This window comes from Penicillium psychrofluorescens (genome assembly GCF_964197705.1).
Source record: "Penicillium psychrofluorescens genome assembly, chromosome: 4".
NCBI lineage: Eukaryota > Fungi > Ascomycota > Eurotiomycetes > Eurotiales > Aspergillaceae > Penicillium > Penicillium psychrofluorescens.
The window spans coordinates 4,267,939-4,295,775 of NC_133442.1; the positions used below are offsets into that span (position 1 = coordinate 4,267,939).

General features: G+C 51.0%; 9 protein-coding genes across 9 annotated transcripts; 5 read left to right on the forward strand and 4 right to left on the reverse strand.

The window, feature by feature from the left end:
- Positions 1-59: 59 nt before the first annotated feature.
- PFLUO_LOCUS7264 (uncharacterized protein) lies at positions 60-3,237 on the forward strand (the record flags this gene model as incomplete). The annotated part of the gene is made up of 5 exons (XM_073784890.1): positions 60-645; positions 699-884; positions 1,075-2,612; positions 2,662-3,090; positions 3,154-3,237. The coding sequence occupies 5 exons, from the start codon at positions 60-62 to the stop codon at positions 3,235-3,237; spliced, it is 2,823 nt and encodes a 940-aa protein (XP_073641299.1).
- A 520-nt stretch (positions 3,238-3,757) lies between these two features.
- PFLUO_LOCUS7265 (uncharacterized protein) lies at positions 3,758-4,156 on the forward strand (the record flags this gene model as incomplete). Its single annotated transcript, XM_073784891.1, has 1 exon — positions 3,758-4,156. The coding sequence occupies one exon, from the start codon at positions 3,758-3,760 to the stop codon at positions 4,154-4,156; it is 399 nt and encodes a 132-aa protein (XP_073641300.1).
- A 648-nt stretch (positions 4,157-4,804) lies between these two features.
- PFLUO_LOCUS7266 (cytosolic thiouridylase subunit Ctu1) lies at positions 4,805-6,037 on the reverse strand (the record flags this gene model as incomplete). Its single annotated transcript, XM_073784892.1, has 1 exon — positions 4,805-6,037. One exon carries the CDS (start codon positions 6,035-6,037, stop codon positions 4,805-4,807), a length of 1,233 nt encoding a protein of 410 aa, XP_073641301.1.
- Positions 6,038-7,091: 1,054 nt separating this feature from the next.
- PFLUO_LOCUS7267 (uncharacterized protein) lies at positions 7,092-8,870 on the reverse strand (the record flags this gene model as incomplete). Its single annotated transcript, XM_073784893.1, has 4 exons — positions 7,092-7,340; positions 7,394-7,498; positions 7,552-8,741; positions 8,798-8,870. 4 exons carry the CDS (start codon positions 8,868-8,870, stop codon positions 7,092-7,094), a joined length of 1,617 nt encoding a protein of 538 aa, XP_073641302.1.
- A 2,335-nt stretch (positions 8,871-11,205) lies between these two features.
- Positions 11,206-12,097, forward strand: PFLUO_LOCUS7268 (uncharacterized protein; the record flags this gene model as incomplete). Its single annotated transcript, XM_073784894.1, is given in 4 exon segments — positions 11,206-11,209; positions 11,225-11,655; positions 11,717-11,865; positions 11,926-12,097. The coding sequence occupies 4 exon segments, from the start codon at positions 11,206-11,208 to the stop codon at positions 12,095-12,097; spliced, it is 756 nt and encodes a 251-aa protein (XP_073641303.1).
- Positions 12,098-15,022: 2,925 nt separating this feature from the next.
- On the reverse strand, positions 15,023-16,390 carry PFLUO_LOCUS7269 (uncharacterized protein; the record flags this gene model as incomplete). Its single annotated transcript, XM_073784895.1, has 1 exon — positions 15,023-16,390. One exon carries the CDS (start codon positions 16,388-16,390, stop codon positions 15,023-15,025), a length of 1,368 nt encoding a protein of 455 aa, XP_073641304.1.
- Positions 16,391-17,142: 752 nt separating this feature from the next.
- On the reverse strand, positions 17,143-18,848 carry PFLUO_LOCUS7270 (uncharacterized protein; the record flags this gene model as incomplete). The annotated part of the gene is made up of 4 exons (XM_073784896.1): positions 17,143-17,267; positions 17,356-17,826; positions 17,913-18,298; positions 18,340-18,848. 4 exons carry the CDS (start codon positions 18,846-18,848, stop codon positions 17,143-17,145), a joined length of 1,491 nt encoding a protein of 496 aa, XP_073641305.1.
- Positions 18,849-19,534: 686 nt separating this feature from the next.
- PFLUO_LOCUS7271 (uncharacterized protein) lies at positions 19,535-20,908 on the forward strand (the record flags this gene model as incomplete). Its single annotated transcript, XM_073784897.1, has 3 exons — positions 19,535-19,766; positions 19,873-20,303; positions 20,372-20,908. The coding sequence occupies 3 exons, from the start codon at positions 19,535-19,537 to the stop codon at positions 20,906-20,908; spliced, it is 1,200 nt and encodes a 399-aa protein (XP_073641306.1).
- A 5,386-nt stretch (positions 20,909-26,294) lies between these two features.
- PFLUO_LOCUS7272 (uncharacterized protein) lies at positions 26,295-27,318 on the forward strand (the record flags this gene model as incomplete). The annotated part of the gene is made up of 3 exons (XM_073784898.1): positions 26,295-26,529; positions 26,595-26,684; positions 26,873-27,318. 3 exons carry the CDS (start codon positions 26,295-26,297, stop codon positions 27,316-27,318), a joined length of 771 nt encoding a protein of 256 aa, XP_073641307.1.
- Positions 27,319-27,837: the final 519 nt, after the last annotated feature.

A 27,837-nucleotide genomic window follows, 5' to 3' on the forward strand; every position in this document is an offset into this window, starting at 1 on the left:
GGCGCCGTGTTGCTGGTGCTCGCAATAATTCGTATTCGCCTGCTCGACTTCCCCTCGTTATGGCCTCGTCTCAATCTGCCCGAGCGTCCACCGACAAGGGCCAGAAGACGCTCACCTCCCCTCGACCGGGCATCCCTCGCACCCCATCTGCCTCCTCGAGTGGTTCTCACAAACCCGACCCAGGGCTAAAGGGCTCGAGATCCGACCAGCCCCTCGTCAAGGAGGATGAGCGCCCGCCCATCCCTGCCAAGTCCGCGTCGGCTCAGAGCAAGGGCGACGAGGTATGGCGGAAGACCACCCCCCAAGAGAGTGACTGCGTTTCTAACCGACGTCAGGAACCGGCCCAAGTCGGGTTCCCCGAAGTTACCATTGCGGTAGTCGGTGAGGAGAATGCGGGCAAGAGCAGCTTCATTCGTCGCGCCTTGGACTTGAAGACGACGCCCGCTGCGAGCTCCAGCAAGAAGAAGATGTCGCTGGACGGGTCGGTTTACATCGTGCGCATGCTCGAGGTCGATCTGAAGGAGGTCCGGCTGGGCAGCAAGAAGAACATTCTATGGCCCAAATCCTCGCCCCGAATTGATGGGGCTCTGGTGCTGCATGATGCCACGGAGCCGGAGAAGCTGGAAGAGATGACGGATCTACTGGGTGCGTCGACCCCAGGCCTCTCCTCGGGCACATTATGGACTGACTGTTAACAGACTCCCTGGATGCCACGGCGCTACCGTTCCTGCTGGTGGCGTGCAAATGCGATTTGACCACCGACGACAGCAAGCTGGAGCCGCTTCATGGACGCTACGAGATCCGCCGTACATCTCCCGAATCGCCACGGTCGCAGCGGATGTGTATTGCACTGGTGCTACGGACCGTCATTGCGCACCGAGAAGGTGAGTTTTCGTTTCTTTGTCTGGTTCAATCCGATTGTGGTGAGCTTGGGCCTCTAGTGAGCCACTAGCGGCGTTAGCGGTCCTTTTTGTTCTTGTCACGCACCGATCGACAGCGCAGCCCCCCCCCCCCCCCCCCCCCCCCTTCCCCCCCAAAAAAGACAGGGACTCGAATCTGACAGCCTTTCGCCAGACTTGTCCGCCCAACCTAAAAATTCGAATCCTCCTTCGTCATCCCCTCCTCAAAAATCTCCCGACTCGACTCGGCAATCGACCACTGACAGACACCACGCCCGCGCCAAATCCGAGAACCCTACCGCCTTGACTGGAGCCGCTGGCAGCTCAAGAACGACGGCCGTGGATCGGACAGTCGATGGGGACGGCGGGAAGCGTCGGCCCACCGACCAGGCACCCTCCTCCAATCTGGCTCACCAAACTACCGCCCGTCCGTCTAGCTCCTCGCGATATGCTCGGAGCAATTCCCAGCCTGTGCGACCGCAGACGCCTCCTTCTGCGGCTCGCCTGAACCCCCGCAGACCGTCCGCCACGAGCGACTCGCCAAACCGAGACCAAAACCGCCAGCAGCGAATGCATACGGCTTGGCGTGACAGCGTTGGTTTGGACGCCTTCAGCAGCTTCTTGAATATGGACGAGGAATTGGAAGACGGACAGAGCCGCCCCACCAGTCCTGGTGGTGGGGTGATTCGACCGAAGCCTAGCAGCGAGAGCAATTCGAGTGCTGAATCAGGGTTATCATTTGATGAGCTGGTGGACCGTTTGGTTGCAATGCCCATGTCGAAGAATGACAACAAGTTCCAGTCAATATTCCTGTGCCTATACCGAAAGTTTGCAGCACCTGCAAGCTTACTGGGAGCGCTGATCACTCGTTTTGATCGGAACGAGACAAACACCACCGACCAGCTTGCCCGCATTGCCGATCAGTTGAGGCTGTTGAATGTCGTCGCCCAGTGGGCGTCTGAATATCCTGGCGACTTTGCCTATCCCAAGACGCGCAAGCGCATCACTGAGTTCGTGGCAACGCTTGAGAAGAGCCATTTCTACATGTTCGCCGCCAAGGAGATCGGATCATATCTAGACTTGAATGCCGAGGATGACGAAGTTAGCTGGGCCTTTTCGGATGGCGACGTTGGCGACAGCGGCCATACAGAGACGTTCTTTCACAATTCTGGTCGAAGCTCGCCAGTTCCATTCCTCACTTCCGCCTACGATGACGACGAGGAAGAGGAGGATCCTATCTACAGCATGAGCGCACTCGACCTCAGCGACGGGCCGCATGACTCGACTTCCCGGCTTTCGGCAAGCGTTTCGCTATCGTCCAACCCGGAGAAGCCCAGCAGCACCCTCAATCTGTCATTTACCATGTTAACAACCGAGGCTGCTCAGAAAGAAGCTGCGCGTCTGGAGCTTACCCCTCGTACTCTTCTGAGCAAGGTCCAGTGGCGGTATTTTATGGAGACCCCGGAGGAAGAGTTCGCGCGGGAACTAACGCGTATCGACTGGATCATGTACAACTCGTTCCGGCCACGCGATCTCGTCCGCCATGTGAGCATCTCCGGCATGGACAAGGAGAAAATCAAGAGTTTGAAGAATGTCAACCGCATGATCAAGCAGTTCAATCACCTCGCTTTCTTCGTGGCGAGCATGATTCTCTTACGAGACAAGCCGAAGCACCGGGCCAAGGCATTGGAAAAGTTCATGCTGATCGCGGCCGTAAGTTTTGTTCCATTCCCGTCTCAGATTATTGCTGACAGTAATCCAGAAACTCCGCCGCCAAAACAATTACAACTCACTGGGCGCCGTCATTGCCGCCATTAACGGCACCCCTGTCCACCGCCTGAACCAAACCCGGGATCTGATCCCCGCCCACACGCAGAAGGAGTTTATGCGGCTGGTCATCCTCATGAGCACCCAGCGCAGCCACTTTGCCTACCGTCTTGCGTGGGAGAACTCCTTCACAGAGCGTATCCCATTCTTGCCACTACACCGGCGTGACCTGGTCTCTGCCGAGGAAGGAAACAAGACCTTCGTCGGCGAGAATCGATCTCGGATTAATTGGAAGAAATTCGAGGTCATGGGCGAGGTCGTGCTGGGAATCCAGCGAAGCCAGAAGACGCCTCACCCGCAGGCTCACCGGTATGATGATGTTGAGCGGTTGATTTTGAACTCGAAATTCTCTGGCGATGAAGAGGTGAGTGAACCCGGTTCTTGTGCTAGCGATTGATTGCCCTTTTGGCTGACCTGACCCTGCCAGGACTTGTACAGCCGCAGCTTGTATCTCGAACCATCCACCGGCGGCGAGGCACCACGCAGAAAATTCGGCTGGTTACGTTCATGATAATCATATTCCCCGAGGTCTTTCCCCTATACAAAAACACATTTCCCTCTCTCTTCTTCTTCTTCTTCTTCCATCCCAACATGCTCCCCCTCACGTCGATATGCCCCTCTATGATTGATATATATTGCCCCTTGTTTTTTTCTTCATTTACTGCGTGTTGATGAAGGTACGTGAGCTGTACCGTGACATGACATGACGCTTGGAGCGGCGCATGCATTTGATTGATCAGGCCGCGACGATGTTTTGTACATAGAGTGAGTTCGTCCGTCTCTGGCGGCGGGAGTGTCACCGGCCCCGTGGTGTAGATCGGAATTTCTACCCCCTGACATATACCTCTTTACCTCTTTTTCATTCAGTAAATAATAAACGTCTGTAACCGTATCTCTGATCAGGCCACGATCCAGACCGCATGATTTTAACATCACGTGATGACCGAGCTCCGACTCTTCCAGGAACAGCCCGTCCATTCATTCCGCTTCATCTCTGTATCCTCTCCTCTGCCTCCGAAATCAACACCACAATGACTGAACCACTCACCATCCAAACTCGCACTGTCTACCGCGCCCTCCTCCGCGAACTCCCACGCCGGCACCTCTCCACCCCGTCCCCGCTACACCAACGTCTCCGCCAGCTCTTCCGCGCAGAAACCACAACCCCCTCAACCTCATCACCACTCCCTCAATCAACACCAACACCAACATCCACGCCCCCCTTCTCAACACCATCCACAACAGAAGAACGCGCCCTCCGCATCCAAGAAGCAGAGCAACTGGCCCAGTACGCCCGCGCGCAGCGTTCCTATGCTGCGCTGCTGGAGCGGTATAATCCCGGCATGGACATGGATGAGGAGGAGAGGGTTAGGTTGACCGCTAGGAGGGTGGGCTTTGATTTGCCGGTGACGAAGGGGACACAGGAGTAGGTTGGAGTTATTGACTGCCAGTCATGGGAGTACTGTTAGTTATACCGGAGTGGACAACTAGTCAGGGTTTGATTATTGTTCGGGGGGGTTGATATAGATGGGGACAAGACAAACACAGCAAGAAATATCTGGGTTGTTGTTTGTGCTGTTGTTGGCGGTGGTTGTGGTGGTGAGTGCATCTATATTCCGTGACTAGAGGCCTCGGCACGGGATGGGCGTTTCTTTTGAATATAAGTCTATGTCTATGTATACTAGGATCTGGTCTATTTGTTTTGTACAAAGATTGAATTGAAGGATGATCCTTGTTTGGACAATTGGTATCTCCTTGGTATTTGTATAGGTCTTGCTTTCGAGGAGACGAGACTCGAACATTGGCCACTCGGTGGTTTTGGTGTCTGTTTAAAGAGAGTCGTAACAATCATCCAGGTCGGTCCAGTTCGACGAAGTCTTGGGACGCAGATGTAGATGCTGCTGCGACTGGTCATCGCTAGATGATTTCCAGGCTGTGGTGGTAACAGCAATGCCTCAGGTGGTTAAGTCTCAGGTGGTTAGAAGTGAATGCGCTCACTGGCAGCACCGATTTCGTGATGCTTTTTGCATCTTCGGAAGGGGAAGGGTACTCGGTCATGAATGGCCCGGTGAGATACTTCAGCTGTTCGTTAAATGAGTCCGCTCCATCTGCCGCCTTAAGGTCGTGCTGCTTTCCTCATCTTCTATGCCCACGCTGACCTCAATAGCGGTTTTAGGTCGGTTCCGATTAAGACCCTCCAGAAGCGAGCAGGCTTTGCAGATCCGGTTGCTAGAGATATAGCCGCATTTCTCGCAATAGCCCATGGTCTGCACCTTGACCTGTTTACCTGTCGGCCGGAACGACTTGGTTGGATGTCCAATTTCTGTCTCGCGCGACTCGGCTGCGTCGTTGGCCGCCAACTGCTTCTCCATCGCTGCCATCTCACCGCCGCTGGATCGCCCGTTCTGGCTGCCGCAGCCACCAGCCGACTCATCCTCTGCCGCTGCAGCTGCCTGTCTTGATTTCCCACCCTGGGACCGTTCCTGTGGAACAAGTGCTGCCATATCCTCGCCGCTCTTGACAATATCTAGAATTGAGCTGGGGCGGATCTTCTCCAGATCTTTGATCAGAGTGCGTGCACTACCCCGAAACGCCTCCGGAGAATAAATGCACTCGGTACTGAAGTAGTCCAGCTGGCGGTGATGCGCATAAAGCACAATCTCCTTCTCATATGCATACTTGAGCGGTTTGCTGCGCTTGATCTCCGAAGCGTCCGAATCAGTGACGATGTTGGTCCCGCGAGACAAGCGCGGCACGTCTCCCCGCAACATATTCATCATGACCGTCTCCGCAACATCATCCGCATTGTGCCCAGTGACAACATGCTTGATCGCCAAGCGCGCCGCGCCCCGGTCGAGCGCCTGTCGCCGAAACACACCGCAGTACGTGCAGTTGCCCTTCTTGCCGATTTGTTCCACCACCTGGTCCATCGTCCATCCGTACAACTCGCCGTAACCCACTATCTCAAGTGGCATATCATATTGCACCGCGTTGCGCTTGACAGTTTCCAGGCTGTCGTCACGGTAGCCGCGGATACCTTCGTCGATCGATAAGAGACAAAGATCCAGCCCGTAGTTGTATCGCTCGTTTAGTGTCTTCAGGACAGCCGCGAGCACGGTGCTGTCCTTGCCGCCGCTGGCACCGATTGCGACGCGCTCACCGGGGTAGAAGAGGCGAGCGCCGGTGATCGTTTCGTGGACTTCGGCCTCGAAGATCTGGAGGAAGCAGGCACGGCACAGCTTGTGCCGGTTCTTGGGTCGGATAATGATTGCGCGAGCCTGATGGCAGTGAAAACAGGTCGACGGCGCCATATTGGGAGAGTTTAGGGTGGGGGAGTTTGCGCGGGAGAGAGAGAGAGAGAGAGAGAGAGAGAGAGAGAGGCGAAGGAAGAATTTCCTCGGCGGCGGGAGAAAGGGGTCCGTGCGCGACAACGAGAAGTATAGACGGGCAAACCGATTTATTCTGTGGTTAATGCTACTAGCGGTAGGTATGCACTGACTTCTTTTTATTCTTCCTTATCTCATCTCGTACCTTACCATGGAAGACCAACGCATCATTAAGAGAGAAATAGAAGCGATTGAACAAGAATCAAATTCTATAAACTCGTCATCAGCATTAGTAAAATCTGGATATTGATAACTTCAATATCATTGATGACCTTCTGCATAAGTTAGTCAACTGATTGAAGCTCTTTAACCGGAGTACCTGCGATGACCACACCGTGCGAAACGAAAAGAGCCTGTGACCAATGCTACACCTTCAAGAAGTGCCGGCGGCCTAATATTACCGTCCCGTGCGAACGATGTACTCGACTCAATCAGACTTGCCACACTACTCGCCAGTATGGTCGGCCTGGCAGAAACCTCCAGGTACCAAAACCGTGGGGTACACGCTTCCCAGCTCCGTCGAATCACATAGCGATCAATTGGTTCCTACCAATCGCTCTACACCTCCCCGAGGTGATGCTTATGTGTTCTTTGGTTCTCGTGTCTACAACTATATTCCCAGCAACACAGCCCAATTTCCCGAGCTAGGTATGTGGGAATAAATTTTTTCTTCAGCCCCATGAAAGATATATCCGCCCCTTCGCCCCTCGATAAATATTTGATTGGCCCAAGTTTTTACAAAGCCCACCATCGGTCCTTTGTGCAGTATCTCCTTGAAGCGCCACCGATCCTGAAAGATGCTATAGTGGGTCATAAAATTCTCGAAACAGTCTGAGTCCTTATTCAAGGCCTATTTAATCTCCATGTGGGCGGTACGAGATTGTGGAACTCATTTCTACTGGTTCAACATAGCAGACTATACTGACCGAATGGGAAAGTTGAAGAGTTGACATATGATTTTTAGTACTGTTGACCCTGGTCAGATAGCACGATGGCTAAGCTGTTTTTGTGCCATTTTCTTGTACCTCGTCGCAGTAGCGACTCTTGCCCTTTTGCCCCAAACGAGCAAAGGAACCGGAAGCAATAAGATAACAAAGTTGATGAGCGCAATAAGAACATGGAGGTTCTGCAGGCCCATCCCTTCGACCCATGGAGTCAGGACAAGGAGGACAATGACAGATAAGATGTTTCGCATGAAGACAACTCCAACCAGTGCATCGCCAATAATCTAAGCAACTCAATCAGTCAAATCGACAATCATATGGCTGTAGGTTCACTCACATCCTGATAGCAGTCCATGAGGTAAGATAGCGAGATAGCGCCGACCGAAGCTAATGCAAACCCAAAGAAGCCAAAGCCAACGGCCAGAAGACCCCAGCTAACTCCCTGTATTCCAAATCAGTCAGGAGTATGAAATATATTCAGAGATAAAAGCATACATGAGCAATACCTATGCCGAACATCAAAATCCCGGCTGGACTTATGATGGCAACAGGAAGGGCTAGCCAGAGACGCATCTCCGGTTCATAGATACCGCCATTCCTCTTCGAGAGCCGCATAATAAACTTGTCGCAGATATATCCACCAAATGGAAAGCCTAGAAGAGCACCCAAGAAAGGTGGAAGGTTCATCAGGCCAATGCCGATCGCGGAAAAATTATATGGAACATAGATCATGTACGATGCTTGCAGTGAGGTCATGACCGCAAACCAGCACAATGTGGTGCCATAAGTTATGGCACAGTATGTAACTGCTGGAAAAGTCAGAAGCGTTATAAATGGCTGATAAACATGCTGCCAAATGGACTCGTCGGTGGTGGTGACGAGGGCCATTCGTTGGCGATATGTCTTCGGCTTGATATCGGATTGCGCGACTCGATTCGCCGCGGCTTCTCTGTCGGTCCGATCCTCATTTTCAGATTTGAGCTTTCCACCCGTTGAATTTGGACGCTGCGAGGCAGGTATAGGTGTAACACCGTGACCGCCGACAAGCGGTATGTATTTCGACTCCTCAAAGAGGAAGATCACGCAGAGTAGTGTCACGCCAAAGAAGATGACACACCACCACCACATCCACCTCCAACCCTGCGAGACAGTAATGTATCCAGAAGCGACAGGACCAAGAAAAGCACCGGTACTCTGGAAGATGACATACCAGCCATTCATGGTGGCATGTTGATGTACGAAAAACATGTCCGCGATGGTAATCTGAGCAATGATCTCGCTGATCGCGCCCCCAAGCCCAGATATCAAATTGCTTCCAATGAGATCACCAAAAGTATGGACCTTAGCCTGCCAAATGCAGGACGCCAACTGAAGAGTAACGCTGAAGATGTAAATCGGCCGCCGACCATATCTGTGAACCAGAGGAATGAAGAATATGCACCCCACAGCAAGGCCGGCGTAGTTGATCCCGGCACCCATACTCAGATTATCGAACGTAAAGCCGAGATCTGTCTCCATGGGACCCCATGCCGTAAAGCCGATGTCAAGCTGGACAAAGGTCCAAAGGACGTAGAAGCTGACCAAGGTAAAATTGAGGGCCTTGCGAGCGGTAGACCAGTTGAGAGGGTCATTCGGGTCAGAGGAGGGGGTAGGAAAGAGAACCAGTTGATCTCTGGCTTGGTGAACTGAATCGAACGTGAGCGCGTTCTTTTCTCGATTGGACTTGGGAAATCATGCTTACGGTCTTCCAGCGCCACTGTCCCTGGCGCCCAAAAGGCCGCATCCCTTTCCTGCTGCTCATTAGCAGACGCCATAATGAGTGAAATTGCTGAAGAGGCCAATGTTGACGGAACAACACCTGCGGTTAGGAGAAGTCTTAGGCCACGACAAACCATTATTATTATTATTAGGCTGGCCGTTTCTTGCGCTTGGACCCTACGAAGCGCCGGCACGGGAGATCCAATCTCATGACTGCGGGCCAGATTGTGGATAAACCGGACCCTTGATCGCAGGGCACTGGTCGAATGAGCGCACTGGAAACAGGCCGGCTTGGCACTCTCCAGGTTAGCGCAACTGTCGATCTGCAACCCTCCGCTTATCTGGCTTTTGAGGTCGAAATGGTTGGAACTGAACCGATCTCGCGCTGTGCAGTTTCTACTATCCCGTGATCTGGTGATCGCCTGAACCATTCGCTGGTTTGTTTTGGCTGCCAAATCTAAGCTTTCTTGGGCGTAGTTTGCTTCAAGACAAAAGAACGGGTTAACAGCACTCGTGGGCCATATCTAACGCCCTAAGCATGAATCTCAATATCTCGGTATTAATAGATTAACAATAATTAAAACGTGGACAGTTGTTTGCGATATTTACAACTGTTACAGTTAGTATAGTTACGCATTGGGAAAGTGAATACGATTCTGCTAATGTCCCCATTATTGCTGCAACTGTCACGTCGAGGTTCAGAACAGAACCCCGACTATATACTGAAAAGAGAGATAGCATTACCAGCTCCAAATAGAATACCATAATTGCAAAATGCATAAAGACATTAGAGAAGTTTAAAAGGGTTGGTCTCAAACTGCTACGTGAACGTCGGCATGTCCAAGATTTGCGCCGACCATCCAGATCAATTTCTATTCTTTGTTTCGCTTCTACTGCCGGACGGAGAAGTTCCCCTTTCGGAGATCGACTATGTGCTTGACCCCCTGGGCGCAGTCTGATTTCAAATTCCGACCAACTCGCGCGGCATGTACCCAGGAGATCCACGCTTCAGCCGAGTTTTCGACAAGCTCAGTGAGCGGAAAGCAATTGTTTTCTTTCATACAACCAGCTGCAACATTATCAATTGGTAGGATGGATCCGTGACTCGGCACACCCGAGACTGATGATGGAATTCATGTTTGATTCAACCTGGTCACTCATGAATCTCTTCACATCAGGTACAGTAAACAGATGCCGTGGCATTACGCTTTGGGCATGCCATTGTGGAGGCATGTTTCCACCGGTCATGGAGCGGATTGCTCAGGTTTCTCAAGTTATGCTCAGTCCAGAGCCACGAGTTACTGGAGAAGTGGTGAAAGAAATGCTACAAACACGTTTCTTCTTTGGTCTTGCTGAATTGCCATTCCCCGATCAAATAAACAGTCTTCTTCGATTGATGGTTTTGTCAAGACTCTTTTATGGGAGCAGCTGCCATTACACACTGGTGCCGGCCGTTTTTTTGTCTGAAGTGAAAGATCATGTGTACCTTAGAAATGCCCAGGATCACAATAGGTATACCTCTGCTCGTCGCTCTTTTTACGCTTTACTTGCTTTGGAGTGATTTAAGAGAAATAGATAGCAATCTGCATCAGAACATGTTTATCAAGACAAAATTATCTGATTGTTTCAAGCAAATACAGTTTGCAGACATATTGGAGGCTAATGGCGATGAGCTCTAGCAAGAGACTCCGAATCCCCTAGGCTGCTTGCAGGTTTGATCAAGGCAAGCATAGACTGGAAAGAGAACTTACAGGTTGATACTGAGAATGCGACGTGCAAGGTCTAAGAAGAGTGCTTGCTGACTCCCCACTATTACAGTGTTTTGGGGCGAGGCGATCGCTTGTGGATCACGTTACCTTTTCCCGATGACCGAAGTGAAGATTTGCGGGGAAATCCTGGAGAATCAACATAGGGTGGATAAGGCAAAGGGCATCCTAGAGCATGACTTCAAGCTTGTCGACTTAACACGTTGAAAATGACAGCCTCACAACCAGCGCCCGGTCATCCTGGATCTCCCTCCTCTATTTTGAGTCAGAATCACAGTTGGCTTACTCTGGGCGTTTGTTTCGCGTTGTTGGTATTTTTAATTGTCAGGCCAACTGCTGTCGCGTTGAAGCCTGGCCTAAGATCAATACCAGGGCCGACTGTTGCACCTTTTACGCCTTTCTATCGCCTCTGGAAGATTGCCAAGGGAGACGCTCCCGACTTCTATCTGAGACTGCATCGTCAGTATGGTCGGATTGTTCGCACCGGGCCGAAGACAGTGGATATTTCAGACCCCAAAGCCCTGCCAATCATATACGGCATCAGCAGCAAGTTCCTCAAAGTGGGTATAATTAAGCTGCAATTAAGGACATTTTAACGCGTAACTAGTCTGCATTCTATGACACTATGAGTCCGTTTTACGAAGATAAGATCATGCCGAGCATGTTTACTGTGCGCGATCCAATCCAGCACCAGGCTCTCCGTCGACCAGTGGCACAGAAATTTTCCATGTCCTCGATCAAAGCCCTAGAGCCATTCGCAGATGAATGCACCAAAATCTTGGTCGATTCTTTGAAGGATCTTGAAGGTGAATCCGTTGATTTGGGAGTCTGGCTCCAATGGTATGCCTTTGATGTGATCGGAGCAATCACTTTCCAGCGCCGGTTTGGCTTCATGGAGACCCGCCAGGATTTCAAGGGCATGATCGCCGATATTGAAATGGTCCTTCAGTATGCAGGCACCATTGGCCAGGTGCCTGCCCTCCACCCATGGCTTGTGGGCAACCTCTGGCTATCGAAGTTTTTGGCTGCACAGCCGTTTGTGAAAGTTCCAGATCCTTTGAGGACTATTGTTCAGGTAAGTACCCTGTTCTTTAGGGTATGGCTGAGCAATCTAATGAAGTATTAATTGCATGCAGTTTACTCAGCAATGCATTGATGACTATGACAGCGAGCCGGTTGAAATGCACGGCGATCGGCCGGATTTCCTTGCATGGCTTCGAAACGAGGAGAAGAGGGGCAAGCCAATGCTGAATCGAGATATGATCAATCATCTTAGTAACAATTTGTGAGTTCATGGACACACTCTCAAACCCTATGTTGCCTAACATTCTTACCACCTCCTCAGACTTGCTGGGAGTGATACTACTGCTATCTCACTCCGAGCGATCGTTTACTACGTTGTCCAGAATCCGACGGTTTATCGTAAACTTCAAAACGAGATTGACGAAGCCGACCAGGCCGGAAAGTTCTCGGAATATGTCACTTATGCCGAATGTCTTGAATTGGGATACCTGTGAGCATTGGACTCCACTTTCAAGCGCTGTTGGCTAACGTCTCTCCAACCAAATAGCCAAGCAGTAATGAAAGAGGCCATGCGGTGTCATCCCGGGGTTGCCTTTCCCTTGGAGAGAATTGTTCCTGAAGGAGGAACTGAGCTCTGCGGCGTTCATCTCGAAGCGGGTACCATTGTCGGTATCAATCCGGCGGTGATGCACCACGATAAGACAATTTTTGGGGATGACGCCAGTGACTTTCGCCCAGAGCGATGGATCGAATCGAGTGATGAAGAGATGAAGATTATGGATCGCCATCTGATGACCGTCTGTACAATGCTCTCATTCTTTCGCAACCATACTGATATGCCACAGTTTGGATACGGTCCGAGGACGTGCATTGGAAAGAATATCTCTATTATGGAGATGGGGAAACTGATTCCACAACTAATGCGGCACTTCGAGATTGAGTGGGCATCTGAAGACCCGACATGGCGGGTTCAGACATTCTGGTTTGCCAAGCAGCATGGATTAAAGTGCCGGTTTCGATCACGGAAGTGATGTCCTATTTTGGTCGAATCTAGCAAGGAGCATCACATCCAAGTAAGATACACGGTGGCTGAGAAATTGTCATTTTCCTTTCTTTCATGGCCGCCTGCTTTCTGCAAGCATAGCTTTGTAGAACGGCCGACCTGTGATACCGATGATAAAATTAGCACACACGTCCAATGAGTAGTATGTAAAAACTTTGTAGTAGAAATTTTGTGATGAACAGACGACCGAATTTCCAAGAAGGAATGCCAACTTGCCTTTATTAAGGTGAAGCAATCTGTCTTCATATGGGCCCAGTGGCTCCTCCATCAAAATAGCTTTCGGCGGCGTATCTCGCTCAGGCCCAACGTACACCCATCCCCATCGATGATCTTGTACCTTCTCCACAATCTCCTCTTCTTCCTCTGTCCCACCAGAATAGCGAGTATCACGGCGAGATACAACACGCATCCGCTCCAGCTTCCAGTCCTTCAGTGCAGAACATTTATACAGCCCTACATCATCGTATCCAAGACCCTCGAGGGTGAGACGAATCCGCACGCTTCTGTGCACACTTTCGTGAGTATGTGTCAAAAACTCAGGAGTGGAAAGAGCTGTGTTCGGATCAACATAATGGTACATCCCCGGCGTTCGAGTGGTTTTTCCAGCGAGGTGATAGTATCCGGTCTCGGGCTGTACAATTTCACCAAGCCCCCAAGGTCGAACAGGTCTGTGTTCATTATAGACGGAGGAAACGGCCCACTGGCTCCACGGCTTGTGTTTGGAGCTGGTTTGTGATTTTTGAGGGTGGGGATGACTGAAGAAGTAGCGGACACTTTGTTGAAAGATCCGATCGATAGTATCGTCCTCGAAGGCCACGCCAATTGATGTTAGTTGGTCCATCATCCAGGCCATGGCTATATTGGCCAGTTCCTGGTCTGGAAGCCCACCCCCCACATTGGAATGGGCTCCAAGGAACCAGACCTGCCGTAGATCGGTGCGAACGTTGCGAGGTCGGTTCCAAACACATGGAGCAAATGATGTGCGATCTTCTTCCAAAGCAAGGGCTTGAAAGGCGTACTCGATTCCGTTCGATAGTGATGTGTCGTAGAATTTGCATTCTTTTGTAGAGCGAGGTATCTTGAGTTTGTTGCTCAAGTTGGTGTCCGGGATGCCTAGGCTTCCAACCGTTTCCCAGACCGCAACACAGCGAATCTTGATGCGACGTCCATCTGGGTCGTACAGTCGCGTGAGATCCTCTTCTTCCAGGCGATGCCTGTACTCCCGTTTGTCTCTGGGTTTGCCGGGGAATGGTGTGGTCGGGAATTCATCCTTGTACCGAGGGTTTCGTATGTTCTCTATGTCTTTGAAGATTGGATAGAGGAGTTCCATTCCTTTGTTATTGAGCAGCCCAATCTCGGTTATGAGACCCTAAAACCATAAATTTTCAATGACCGAAACCTTTTTTAAAGAACGGCTATGCTCACTGCCACACTACGCGCAGTGAATGCACCGCGAGAGAAGCCCACTATGATAATATCATCGCCAGGTTCGTAATTGGTTGCAGCGAAACTATACGCTTCCCGAATATTCTGTCATCTCGTAGTTAGAAATTTGCCTCCCCCTTTCCGTCACCTCAACAAGTATGATCTCAACGCACCTCAGAAACTCCAGAACCAAAAACTCCGCCCGCAATCTCATCAGTGATGTTCCCAGTGGTTCCAACACCAGGATGATAGTACATGACCTGGTTCTTCCCATTCGCGTCCCGTTTCTTCAGGGACCGATAGACGCGCGTCACATTTGTAGGCACCTGAAGAGTGGCATCCGGCTGGCCAAGGGTCGGCCGGTTATATCCCTTGTCGCTGTTGACCCACGTGCCATCTAGACATAGGATGATGCGTTTTCCTTTTGGCATTGTATGTGTACGCCTTGACCTGGTTGGCAACAAGCACTTGTCTATTAGACCCATGGAAAGACACACGGAAGAGAGGGGCTCGTCAATGAGATCCGACTAGGCCAGTTTAGGATTAGCGTGGTTGCTACAGGAGTTCCCAGTCCTTGACGACTGACAGAGCCTAGCCCGGCAAAGATGGAACTTCAACACCTTCAGTTTTCCCCGCGCTTTGTAGATACTGCATTGCATAGAAGGGCCATTGCGCCTGAAAACTTCCACGCTTGGATTCGTTGTTAATATTGATCTGTCTAAGAGAATAAAAAGTGATCACTACATGACAACATAGAAGAGACGCTAAGTGTGGTGCCATCGTACGGGCTTTCCTCCTATTCGACTTGAATACATCATGCATAGTTGCCCATAGTTGCCCAACTCCAAGTAGTGCGAAAGTGTCTTCTGATGGGAGAGATAGTGAAGCATAAAGGCCGCATGGGTCCAACTGAACGCTGGGAGCATGACGATCATAGAACAGCCATGGCTCGTTCAAATTCCTCCGGGAGGCGGATGTAGCCGTAGAAACGGCCTTCCCGGTCGTGCTTGTGGCGCAGATTCTCCAGCTTCGAGAAGTTGCGCATCTTCATGAACATGCCGGGGGCTGCAGGGAGATTCTCGTCTGCAAGCTGGATACCCTTCTTGTACTCGTTCATCGGCACCATAGAATCCACAACGTATTTGCCATTGGGCTGGTCGTCCTTTGGGTCTACGGAAATTGCGTAGAGGGCGATGTACAGCCGGGCCTCCATCGAAAAAGCCATCTCGGGCCGCTCTTTGTTTGGCAACCACCACATCGTGTAGAGGTGCGAAGGCGCCGCCGGTAGGGCATCTATGATGTTATGGAAGGTCGGGAGCAGCATCTGCACTGGCACGTCAGCCCAGAGGTTGTTGGCTTCGTACCGCCGCCCGCGGTTATCGAGGATGTCGTCGAAGCGCTGCAGCATCTGCTTGAGCGTGCAACTTATATAGGGGAACGACTTGATCGTCTTGCTAAAGACCGGTAGGTTGTGTAGGAGGCCTAGCGCGCGCCTCGCTTCCTCCTCGGTATCGGAGAGCGCATCGGCCGTCAGGGCGAGGGTCGGCCGGCCTACGAAGCCATCCTGGTCGCGCGCCACAAAGAAGCCAATCTCGAGGTCTGGCAAGACCTGCTCCGATACGCTATCAACGGCTGTGAGTACCTCGTCGAAGTCGTCGATCTCAAAGACATAGCGGGCCGTCATGATGCCGTGCGGCAGCGTGTGTAGCTTAAGGTAGAACTTAGTGATAAGCCCAAAGTAGCCGCAGCCGGCGCCGCGGGCCGCCCAGAAGAAGTCGGTATGCTCATAGGCACTAGCGTGGATCAGCTCGCCCGTAGCGGTGACCACGTCGATGGCTAGCACGCTCTCACAGGCGACCCCCCACTTGCGCGAGTTCCAGCCGAAGCCGCCCTGTAGTAGGAATCCGCCGAGTCCAACCGTAGGACAGTGACCGCCGGGGAACATGAGATCGTGCGGTACCAGGGCAGCGTTGAGGTCGGATCCATAGGCGGCCGGCTGCGCGACGGCGATGCGCTGCTGCACATCGAAGCTAAAATGATTCATGTGGGCGAGGTCGACAAAGATGCCGCCGTCGCGCAGGAATGAGGCCGTCCATGAGTGGCCCCCCGACTTGGTGCCGATGGTCATGCCATGCTCGCGGGCGTAGCAGACGATGCTCTGGACGTGGCTGTCCTGCTGCGGGTAAACGATGAGCTCTGGGTAGCGATCCGGCACACGACCATTCCAGACGGCACCGCAGCGAGCCTTCTCGTAGTCTGCGTCGCCGCGGCGGAGGTATTTGAAATCCCACAATTCCATTCTGTGGGCGGAGCAGGAAAGATGTCTGGAACAATACGGAGGAAAGGAGTGAAGGAGCGGCGGCCTACTTGGGAGGAGCTGGGGTCACCGGTTTCGACGCTGCCAACAATTCCAACAATTGCGACCACGCAGAATGGAGCGTATCTCCGATGTTATCAGCGTTCCCAAAGTCGGTGCCCTTGTCTCTTTCTCCCAACGCGACTGGCAACCACATGCCGCCTTCTTCCCCACATTGTGTAGCCTCAGCGGTACATTGTCCCACATGTCGGAGCATTCCCTCCACGGTTAGGCTAGTGGCCGACGGGTGGGGACTGACTGGGTATCCCCACACTCTGAGAGGAAGTACTGTAGCTACCGGGCGGCCTGATGGACGGCCCTCCGGTCGGTTCTAGCCCTATGGTTGCCCACCGAAGCAGCATGTCTGGGCACGGCCTCTCGCGCGCAGCATTCTGATTGCGGTCTCAGATCAGCGTAAGCCAAAGATTACCGTGTGGCCAGGGTTGTCGCAGCACGATCGTCACTTCCCAACTAATATCCATACACACTCCTAATGAATGCACAGTCGCGAGGCCACTTACGTGCAAGACATTGAAAACAAGCTAGTGGATACACGGCTTATCACGCTAGATGTTCGTGAAGCAGTGAGGCAGATTAAAAGAAGACGCTGCGATTGGATTCATGGTACTACTGAGTAACGGTATCTATCTGAATGTCGTAGAGAGCTAGCTGCACGGGGTTGTCGGCCTGCCTGCTCAGATGAATGAATTGCCTTTCATGCTGACCGTGATCAACTTGATCTCGGAGAACTCCTGCAATCCCCACATTGCGTTGTTGCGGCCCCAGCCACTGCCCTTCGTGCCTCCCACGGGCAGAGTAGCTATCGAAAGGGTCAGCAATACGTCCGCACGCGCGGCATGATGTCAGGCGGGTGGATTTGATCAGCTAGTACAGAAGAATGGACTTACGTTCGTCGTGCGCAGTCATGCTGTTGATGTGGACCTGTGCCGTATCGATCTGCTTGGCGACATCGAGAGCATGCTGCATATTGCTGGAGTGGACGGCGGCATTCAAGCCGTACGCTGTGTTGTTCGCAATTGCAATCGCTTTCGCATCGTCATCGGCAACGTATAGAGTGAAGGACGGCCCGAAGGCCTCTTCATCGAAGAGCGGCATGTTCTCTTTGATGCCCATCACAATGGTTGGCTGGAGCGCAGATGCCGAGGCTTTGTCGGGGCCACCGATGAGAAACTGCGCTCCCTTTTTCTCCGCGTCAATCAGCTTCTCCCGCGAAGCCTCGATGATGCGGTCTGATACTCCGCTTCCCGTAGTGAAAGTCGGCGCGACTTGCTTGAGCAATTCCTTGAACTGATCGGCGACTGCCTTGACCACAATGACTCGCTCCGTCGAGAAGCAGAGCTGGCCGTGGTGGAGGAAAGCTAGAAAGGCGCAAGTCAGCACCAGCCCATCGAGTATCATCCCCAATGAAGTCCGTCTATGGCCTGGTTTGTCATGCCTGACCTACCTCCGGTCACACATTTCTTGGCCGCGTCCGCCAGATCCGCATCGGCGAGCACGATAGCCGGGCCTTTGCCGCCCAGCTCCATCAGGACGGGCTTGAGATACTTCCCGCCCAATTGTCCGATGATTCTGCCAACGGGGGCACTGCCAATAAATTCGACTTTGCGGATCGCGGGATGTGCCACCAGTGCTTCGGTCACCGACGGCGCGTCCTCGCGCCGGGTCTGGACGACATTTATAACACCGTCCGGCAGCCCGGCCTCTTTGAAGATTTCCACCAGCAAATGGTGCGTCTTGGGGCTCAGCTCCGAGGCCTTGAAGACCACAGTGCAGCCAGCAGCCACTGGAGTGGCGAGTGAGCGCGCTCCAAGGATCACCGCGGAATTCCATCTGGAAGTGCGGAAAGCAGACAAGAGTTAGCGTACCCATACTTCCTACGTCTGCCACTGTTTGCGGTATGAGGGATGGGGGATACTTGCGGTGCGATAGAAAGCACGGGCCCAACCGGCACGGTGAAGGCGAGGGCCAAGCTCGAGGGCGTCTGCGTCTGTGGGATCTCCCCCGCGAGACGCGAGATACATGCTGCCGTCTCCTCGATCAGATCCGCGGCCAGGTGCACATTCTTGCGTGCCCACATCTCAATCACGCTGGTCTCGAGGCGTTGGGTCTGTACCAAGTCCTCTTCGTGCTTCCGCAGGAGCTCGGCGTAACGCTGGAGCAGCTTGCGGCGGGTCACGACGGAACTCGTTTTCCACATCTGGAAAGTCTTCCATGACGCCTCGGCGGCCTGATTAGCGGCCTCAACGTTGGCCGACTCGGCCAGGTAGACTTCCCTCTGCTCCTCGAGGCCGTATACCGCAAAGGTCTTGGACGGGGACGAGGTGGTACGTTTGCCGTCGATGATGAGCGGGATGGTCTCGAGCTCGTTCGTGGTTGCCATTTTGGGCTGCTTGGTTCTTCTTGTGCACGATTACTGCGAAGGGAGAGATATCGCCTGTGGTGCGGAGAATCTAGCAAGGAAGCCCACGTAGTCTTGGCAGCCATTCGAGCGTTCTTGAGGCCTCGCTGGTGCTGTGCCAGCGAAGCCCGTGGACCCCAGCAGATGCGCCCGCTTGCCACTGTACCCCCAAAATGCCCCCGTCCCTTCGTGGGGAAGACACTTGGCCGGGAAGACCCAGACGGCGTTCACTTCCCCGCCATCCCCTCCGCCGCGAGCGGGGAATGGTGGGCGGGACAGGGGGCCTACGCAAGCACTAGTGCAGTCACGGATTGTCGCTGTCCTCCCAAAGCGGTATATTTTGCACGCATTTCTGGATATCACAAGGGTCTCTTCCCAAGGGGCGCGAAAGGAGCCGACGATTGATGCCATGCTTCAGACCTTGAAGAGCAGCTTTAACCAGTTGCGGGAAGTATGGATAATCTCCTCAAAAGGCCAACTTTCCGACGCTCTACCATTTCAAGCCAATATCAGTGGGGCGTGGAGATGTATTCGATTTCGAAGTGCCGTGGGGCTGAGGAGGTGGGGAAAAAGGGAAGGGGGGACGAGGCACAATGCTAGCTCTAAGTCTGACAATCGACAATCCAGTTTAAAGCGCAATCAATCTACGGAAATTTAGTCCTGTGGCCATGAGCTCTGCAAATATGGACGAGGCGCTCGCTATCGTTGCTCACGGTCCGCTCAGCGCCGGGCAGTGGAAGCTAGAGTCCGTTGTGCCTCGCGCGATCAAAGATGACGAGGTGCTAGTCAGAGTGGTCGCCTCTGGTGTCTGTCTGGCAGACGTCCACTTTGGCGATGTTGCCCAGGAAAAAATCGCTCAAAACCCGGCAATATGGTACCCGCGAGTGCTGGGCCATGAGGGTAAGTAGTGTGCAGATGGGGCCGTCTACTTCTTTCCCATTCCACCCCCAACGAAGTTTTATCTATGAATAGCTCTTGCTAAGCGAGCTTTTCGAGCGCGGACCAGGTGCGGGATACGTCGAACAAGTTGGCGAGGCAGTGAGAGGCGTCAAGGTCGACGACGCCGTGCTGCTCACGTTCCTGTCATGCGGAGAGTGCTACAACTGCCTCGATATGCATCCAGCATACTGCATCCATTGTTTCAGTTGCAACTTCCATGGTGAGCCGGGAGTGTATGCTGGCAGGGATGGTAAGGATTCAGCGATTGGAGGGGCTTTCTTTGGCCAGTCCTCCTTTGCCAGCAAAGCACTTGTCAAGGAGCGCAGCGTCGTTAATATCTCCAGTGCGAATGTGACGGAACAGGAAATGCAGATCCTGGCACCGCTGGGCTGTGGTGTGCAAACAGGAACGGGGGCCTTCAGTCGCATCGCAGACGTTCGGGCATCGGACGAGGTTGCTGTCATCGGTGTGGGAGGCGTTGGCCAAAGTGCTATCATGGTAGGTGAAACTCCGACGAGCGGGCTAAACGATAAAACGTGCATACCGCTGACTGAAATATCTGATAGGCTGCGGCAATGGTTGGATGCAAAACTATCATAGCCATTGACCGCATGCCCTCGCGGCTGCGGCTTGCCAAAAGCTTGGGAGCGACTCATACCATTGACACCAGTGATCCTGCCATGGACCTCGTTGCTGTGGTCCGGAAGCTGACCGGGGGGAGAGGAGTGCACGTCTCACTTGACACGACGGGAGTACAAACTCTAGCGAGACAGTCCTGGGACTTTGTCCGCGTCCACGGGAAGGTCCTCCAAGTTGGACTAGCCGGACCAGAAGCCACGTGGGACATCTCCATGTCTGACCACATGAACTCGGGCAAGCAAATAATTGGCTGTGTGCAGGGTGACTCGGTTCCGCAGGAGTACATACTCCAACTGATCGATTGGTTCCGGCACGGCAAGTTGCCAGTTGACAAGCTCGTCAGCCTCTACCCTGTTGCGGATTACCAGCGCGCGCTGGACGACATGAGAGAAGGCAGGGCGACCAAGCCGGTCCTCGTGTGGCCGACGCAGAAGTCAGAAGCCAGTTCAGTGTCGAAGATTTGAGCCATGATCGCCAAGCCACGACTAGGAGGATCAGAGGGGCAATTCTGGACGGCACGGAAGACCTGCCGATGGTCCCTTAAAAGACAAGAAAAACGGACCCAGATGCTTAACCATTTTGATAGTTGAACCAGTTGCATAGGACTTTTTCTTTCCAATTATGCATCAGGACACCCGAAAGCTTAAGAGGTAGGACAATGCATCCAAAACGCATCATGGAGAGTTCTACCTCCGTAGTATCTTATGCGCTATACGCGCAGCTCAGCCCCATTATACGCGCGCCCATTGATGGCCCCTTTCTCGATTGATATTTACAGTTTCCCGCGTAGCTCAGATTGCACCAAAAACCGACGATCTGCAAGCAGGATTGGCTGTGGTGCCTTGCACTCCGTCCTGAGGACAGAGGCGGAAACTTCCCCACACTTTGTACACGACTCGATTTTACCCACATCACATCTTCTGACGTCTCAAGTCGAGTGCTCGGCCGAAATGCGATAGAACCAAGTGACAGGAGCATTCCAGTGCAAGAAATGCGGCCGCAGGTTCACAAAGAATGAACACTTAGCCCGCCACGTCCGGTCATGCACCATGGAGAAGCTGTTTGTGTACCAGACCTGCGGGAACCGCTACTCCAGAAAGTCAGTAGAAGTTGAGCTCCCCCGGCCAGCTCAAGATCCCTAATCAATGGCAACCGCAGAGATATCTTGACTTGCCACCAACGCGGCGTCCAGTGCAAGCACCCCGACACAGGGCCATGGCTAGACCAGCATTGTAAATGCCAAGGCATCGCCACCAATCACAGAGGTACAGTGCCAAGCAATGAAATAAATCAGCGCTAGTAGACCCGCCTAGCACTATACTATATTAGGATAGGCCTTATTGTGAAAACAAATTACTAGTATTATATGCATCTCATAGACTACGCCCAAATCGCAAGGTCAAATATTAGGAAACAGGTAATTATCAACCTCACCATGACGATGCCGTGTCGCGTGCAAACAGTGATTAAACCAGGTAAATGGAATACGAAATACTAGGTAGTTTGGTATGTAACCAAGTATCTTTTCAACCGTCATTTATTTTTATTGTACACTAGCGCGCCAAGCTATGCTAGCGGTGATTTGTGTTAGTATCCTCCCCCCATGGTAGATTCGAAACATCACACTACGGTAAGATGGCCTTTGCACATGCGGGGTTAGTGCGGGGTACTAGTCCACACAAAATAAGCCTCAGGCCCCGAGCGATAGATTAGATAGGAGGCTGTTCCGTGCGGTTTCATTCCACTCTCTTGCCCTGCACACGTTTCGACATAGACATCACACCACGGAAGCCACCAAATAGCAATATGGCTAACGTCAGACAGCTGAATTCGCAGCAAAAGCCTTGCTCCCAGAGACCTTACCAATGCCGTACATGCGGCCGAAGCTTCTTGAAAAATGAACATTTGGTGCGTCATGTTCGCTCTCATACCAAAGAGAAGCCCTTTAAGTGCCCTGATTGCGGGAGCTCTTATAGCCGACAGTAAGGATATATAATAATGCACACATTGGTTCATATTAATCTCCTTACAGGGACATTCTGATTCGTCATCGGCGTCATGTCCGTTGCAAAGGCGCTGGCAAGACTGGTGGCGAGACCACCGAATTCGTCCAGCCAACAGTGTTACCGACTGTATCAGCAACAAGCAACAATCTTACTACAACGTCCCAGAGCGCAAGAATTAGTCCTTTTCTCAGTACGATGTCGGACCTTTACCCCGTCAGCGAATCGTATGTCGCGAACCCGAATGTGGCTGGATTGCGGTCGCCTTATCCCTCTCCGGACATAAGGAGACTGGACCCCAATTTCCCATCCTCTCCAATCAACATTAGTGAGGACTTTGCGGCATGGATCATGAATTCTGGATTCCAGGAGGATATTTTTAGAGTGAATCCAAGTCCCCCAGACAATAACTTGATGGCTGGTGAGCCAAGCGCCGAATTTATGGATGCGGAACTGGTGCACCTCCAGTCTATGAAACTTCTATGGTTCAGTCATACGTCGAACCATTCTTCTAGTGTGCCCGTCTCTGAACAACCTTATCGATCGGGATCTGAAGCACCATCTACACGTTACACAGATTCGGAAATCGACGATCAGTATCGACAGGACATCCAGAAGCGCCTACGAATCAATCCCTATGAACCGACAGTTCCATCGGCAGATAGTCTTAATGTAGGATTACGGCTATATTTCGCCAAGGCACAACCCGTGTTTCCAGTCGTTCATGAAGCTACTTTCAGACCAGTCAGAGCAAGTGCAAGTCTTCTGATTGCGATGTGCGCTCTAGGGAGCCTCTTCACCGGCTCCGACCAAGGATTGCAGCAGGGAACCCACTTCTTTGAACGTATCCACAAGGCAACACTCCAGAACTGGGAGAACCTGATGAGCAAGAGCCGAGATACCATGGTGTCAATCATCCATTGCGCATCGGTGGCACAGGTATTTGGCATGATGTCAGGAAGCCCACAGATACTGCTTACTGTCGATGCTTTTCACGGCCCGCCAATAGTTTGGGCGAGACATCTCAACCTTAACAGAGCTGGTGGCTTCATTCCGGTTGAACCAGGCACAAATGGAGCAGAACTCGATAAGATATGGCGTAAATGGGCCTACGGCGAGCAACTTCAACGTGTGCTACATGGACTCTACATCGTCGACGCTGAGCTAGCAAGCATTCTACACCGCGAACCTTTTCAAAACTTCGAATCATACTCATTCACTTTCACATGTTCTGACAGCCTCTTTTCAGCCCCAAACGCTCTCGATTGGAAGGTAAAATATCTCGTGGAAACCCGCCAATGTCACAATCAACCATTGACATTAGACTCGCGAACTATCTTTTCTAGTTCAAACGGCATCTGTCTAATACCAGCTACCAGCCGCTTCACTGCGTATGCTATTCTAGAAAGCATCAGCATTCAAGTTTTATCTTCACAGGCGTCCTCTCTTAGAACTCCTCACTCAGCCCGAGAGTATGACCAGCATCTTATTGATTTTCATAATCGATTCTTAAATCCGAAAGAGAGCGGCGCAAACCCAGACCCACTTCAACTAAACATCCTATGGCATATTGTCTTCATGGAAACATTTGCCAACTTCAATCTTCTTGAAAAGGCCGTGGGACGCGAAGGATGCAAGCTTACCACGAGCGAATACTCAGCGATTACGGCATGGGCAACGTCAGAAGACGCCTCCCGCTGCATTCTTCATGGACTGATGATTCGAAAATATGTTCAAGCCATGCCAATAATCTCTGAACTTGCAATACATGTGCCTAGGGCTATATTTTGGGCAGGAATTTCGCTACTTTGCTACATAAGATTCGGTTCCCTGAGTAAAGGGGCGCACCCACACCTGTCAGCATGGAATAACTATCCGGAGCTTTCTTTACCCGGTATGAATCTGTCCATGCTGATTAACGGGCTAAAGCAGGCTGAACTTGACTGTTCTCTCTCCCTTAAGACAATATTGTTTTCTATGATTGATTTACTGAACCACGCCGGGCACTGGGGTATTGCACGTAAGTTTGCAGTTATCCTAACAACAGCAAGCAATTTTGCCCTTGGCTATACTCAAATCTGCGTGTAATGTACTTCTTTACGTCAAATAAAGGGAAAAAAAGAAACATACATATTTCTATTATTGGTTCATTGGCTGACACCTAGAGTTATTGTGTTTTGTCATATATCAAGATAAGAGTAACGGGCGAAACATATGACATGGCTATAAACCCACATAGTAAGCTAATCAAACAGAAATAGTTTAATTCTAAAGGCTCGTTCTATTTGTCCCGTTTGAGGGTTCATATTGCCGGACTTAAATCACAGCTTCCTAGTATTTGAGCTTAATCATCGATTCGATACATTGGGCTAAATGAAAGATTTTGCGGCTGCATCGAATGGTCAGTGAAATCTGGGTGGGAAAAAGGTTCTCTATAGTTCATGTGAAACTAAAAATTCAGCGCCTCTCTAAGTATATATGAAAATCTTCTTGAATGTGAAATACGCTTGGCCTATGGGCAAGCGGCAGGCCTAGGTTCACAGGCGACATCCTGTATCGTCGGAAAATTTGTGGAAGAGCTTTTTTTAATCTCAAACATGGCAAGATGCCAACCAATACAAACATGGGAACCGCCTCCAAACTAGTAGTTTAGAGAAATGACATTGTACCAGTAGGTGGCTCAATTTTGCAACTAATCCTAAGATAGACACGAAGCGGGAAGCCAAGAGGGTGAATAAATGAACAATGAATAGTTGATTTGGAAGGCTTACCTAAAACATGCTTCGCTCTATCCTTTTTACCTGGTCTTCAGGATTATTCAAATATCTTTTAGGGCAGATTAGCTATAAAAATTGATTAATACAGATGGGATATGATTTGACATTGAATTTGACTTTGTGGAGGCCATCATGGCTCAGTCGAGCGAATACTGAACGATCAGAAAAAAGGGAGGGCAGCGGTATCGCACGTAAGGGCACACGGTTGAGAGTACCTGGGAGTTCGCTGAAAGCACCCTGCGAATTTAGACAAATCTCGTATAGGTAGTCCCAAATGCGGAACTTAGGCTCGGCCAGGCTTCACGCGCGAGAATATTCTCAGCACATAATATTCATACGAACTTTGCAAACTATATGGGATGATCTACGTGGCCCCACTTTTTCTCCTAGTGGAGAAAAGACGCGAACTAGGACGCGTTGCATCTCAGAGCCCCCTATAGGGTGGAATCTTTTAATTCAACATCAGGATTTCTTGAATAGTATAAATTATGAGTTTACCAAGAAATTGGGCATTCTTCTGTGGGTGGCAAATGACGCCGGTATTGATAATTGTCAAAACCTGAACATGGAGCTATTGGTGATGAGGCAACCATGGAAATCACAATAGACAACAATGGTCGTACCCACAAGATCTCCAGGTGGTATACTCTCCCAAATTTTGGGTTTTCATAGAGGGACCCGGGTTCAGCGGCATTATTGGCTTTCTAGATCCTGGACATGACGACGAATGACATCCACTGCTCTCTCATTTTCGGCCAACATACTCATTTAGCTGCTTTAAACCTGTTTGGCACGTCACGACCTTACAAAATAAGGCAATTAATAGGCTTTATCCTTGTTCACTGGTTCTAGCGCTCGTGATCCCCCGCGTTATGGCGTCACTAAGTCTCCGCAAATAAAAATCTAGTAATAGCGGCTTAGAGGCATATAAACCCGCAAAAGAAGCATCAAATCTTCTTATATTTTCTAGAAATATAGCAACTCAGGATTACTTAATCCCAACATACTATCAAACAACCAGATTTAAAACGTCTTTTTAATATTTACTACTACGACAGATTACCATCATCATGTCGAACTTCATGCACAAAGTCAAGGATGCCGTGTCTGATCATCATGACGTGGATAATCCTCAGGCAATGAACTCCGGACCTAACCAGCGCAACTCCTCTGGAATAGGTCACTCTTCTGGCATGGGCACCTCTTCCGGCGTGGGTTCCTCTTCCGGTGTGGGCTCTAACACTTATGGCTCTGGTCCTGGCTATAGCAACGAGGCCGGTACTCATCGCGATCCAAATGTCGGCGGTTAGTTTCCCAAGAGCATTTTTCTTTTCTAATGGCATTTGTTGACATAATGGCTGGATATGTAGGTGCTAAGAACGCAGGTGGTCCAATCAATGCTGGCCCTCATCAATCAAAGATGGCCAACAAGATGGATCCTCGCGTCGATAGTGATCTAGGTTGGTTGAGTCATTCCTTTTAGTGAGAACCCGTGGGTTCTTATGCATAATTTGACACTTCATACGTCACATTGTCCATTTCGAATATTTCTTCCCATTATGTCTTGCACAATATCCCGCGATCCATATCCACGTTTACACGCATGACCAGTTTTAAAGCTAGAAAGCTAATTCAAATCCCTATATAGACAACCGCCGCAACTATTACGGGACCACTGGTTCTCAGAATGCCGGTTCTCAGAATGCCGGTTCTCAGAATGCCGGTTCTCAAAATGCCGGTTCTCAAAATGCCGGTTCTCAGAATGCCGGTTCTCAAAATGTCGGTTCTCAGAATGCCGGTTCTCAGAGTGCCGGTTCTCAAAATGCCGGTTCTCAAAATGCCGGTTCTCAGAACATCAGCGACGGTGCTCGTGATTTCGACTCTAGCAGCACAGGCTCCACTGGGCAGTCCCGCGGTATCGACAATCATATGACTAGCGAGGACAACTATAGCAGCTCCAAGCAGGAAAATAAATCTCACACCCAGCCTCTCACCTCCGGTAACCAAATGACTAGTGAGGACAGCTACAGCAACACCACACAGGAACACAAAACCCACTCCACTACTACCCACGCCGAGCCCTGCGAGATGTAGTAGTGCACTGCATTTTAAGTTTGTTTACGTCTTCATACTAGTATATTAAACCTAAATACTAAATAAATCACCCAAAAATATATCTTTGACTATACTTCGCCTATGCCTTATTCTCTCCATAGCAGTACCTTCTCTATAACTCTCTTAACGCTGTAGCAAAGACCACCACAGAGATGAACTTATATAGGGTGTAGGAGCTAATATAGCCATATTCGACTGTTGTGCTTCTTTAAAAATCCGAATGGTTCTTAGTTCACGTTTTAGAGTAAATCTAACTCTAACAGCATATATACCAATGAGACTAATTAGTCTGCTATTTCGGGAGTTTTAATCGCTATCAAATTGTCTTACTAAACTTAGAAGCAAATTCTACAATAGCGAAGACGTTAGCGACTCTACGTATAAGACGTAGTAGGCCTTTTCATACTAGTCAATGTTGTGAGTGTTATTTCGATTGTTGAGTACGAACAGCTACATGTATATTGGTGCTACACTCATCAGGTATCCTTGGTTAATAGA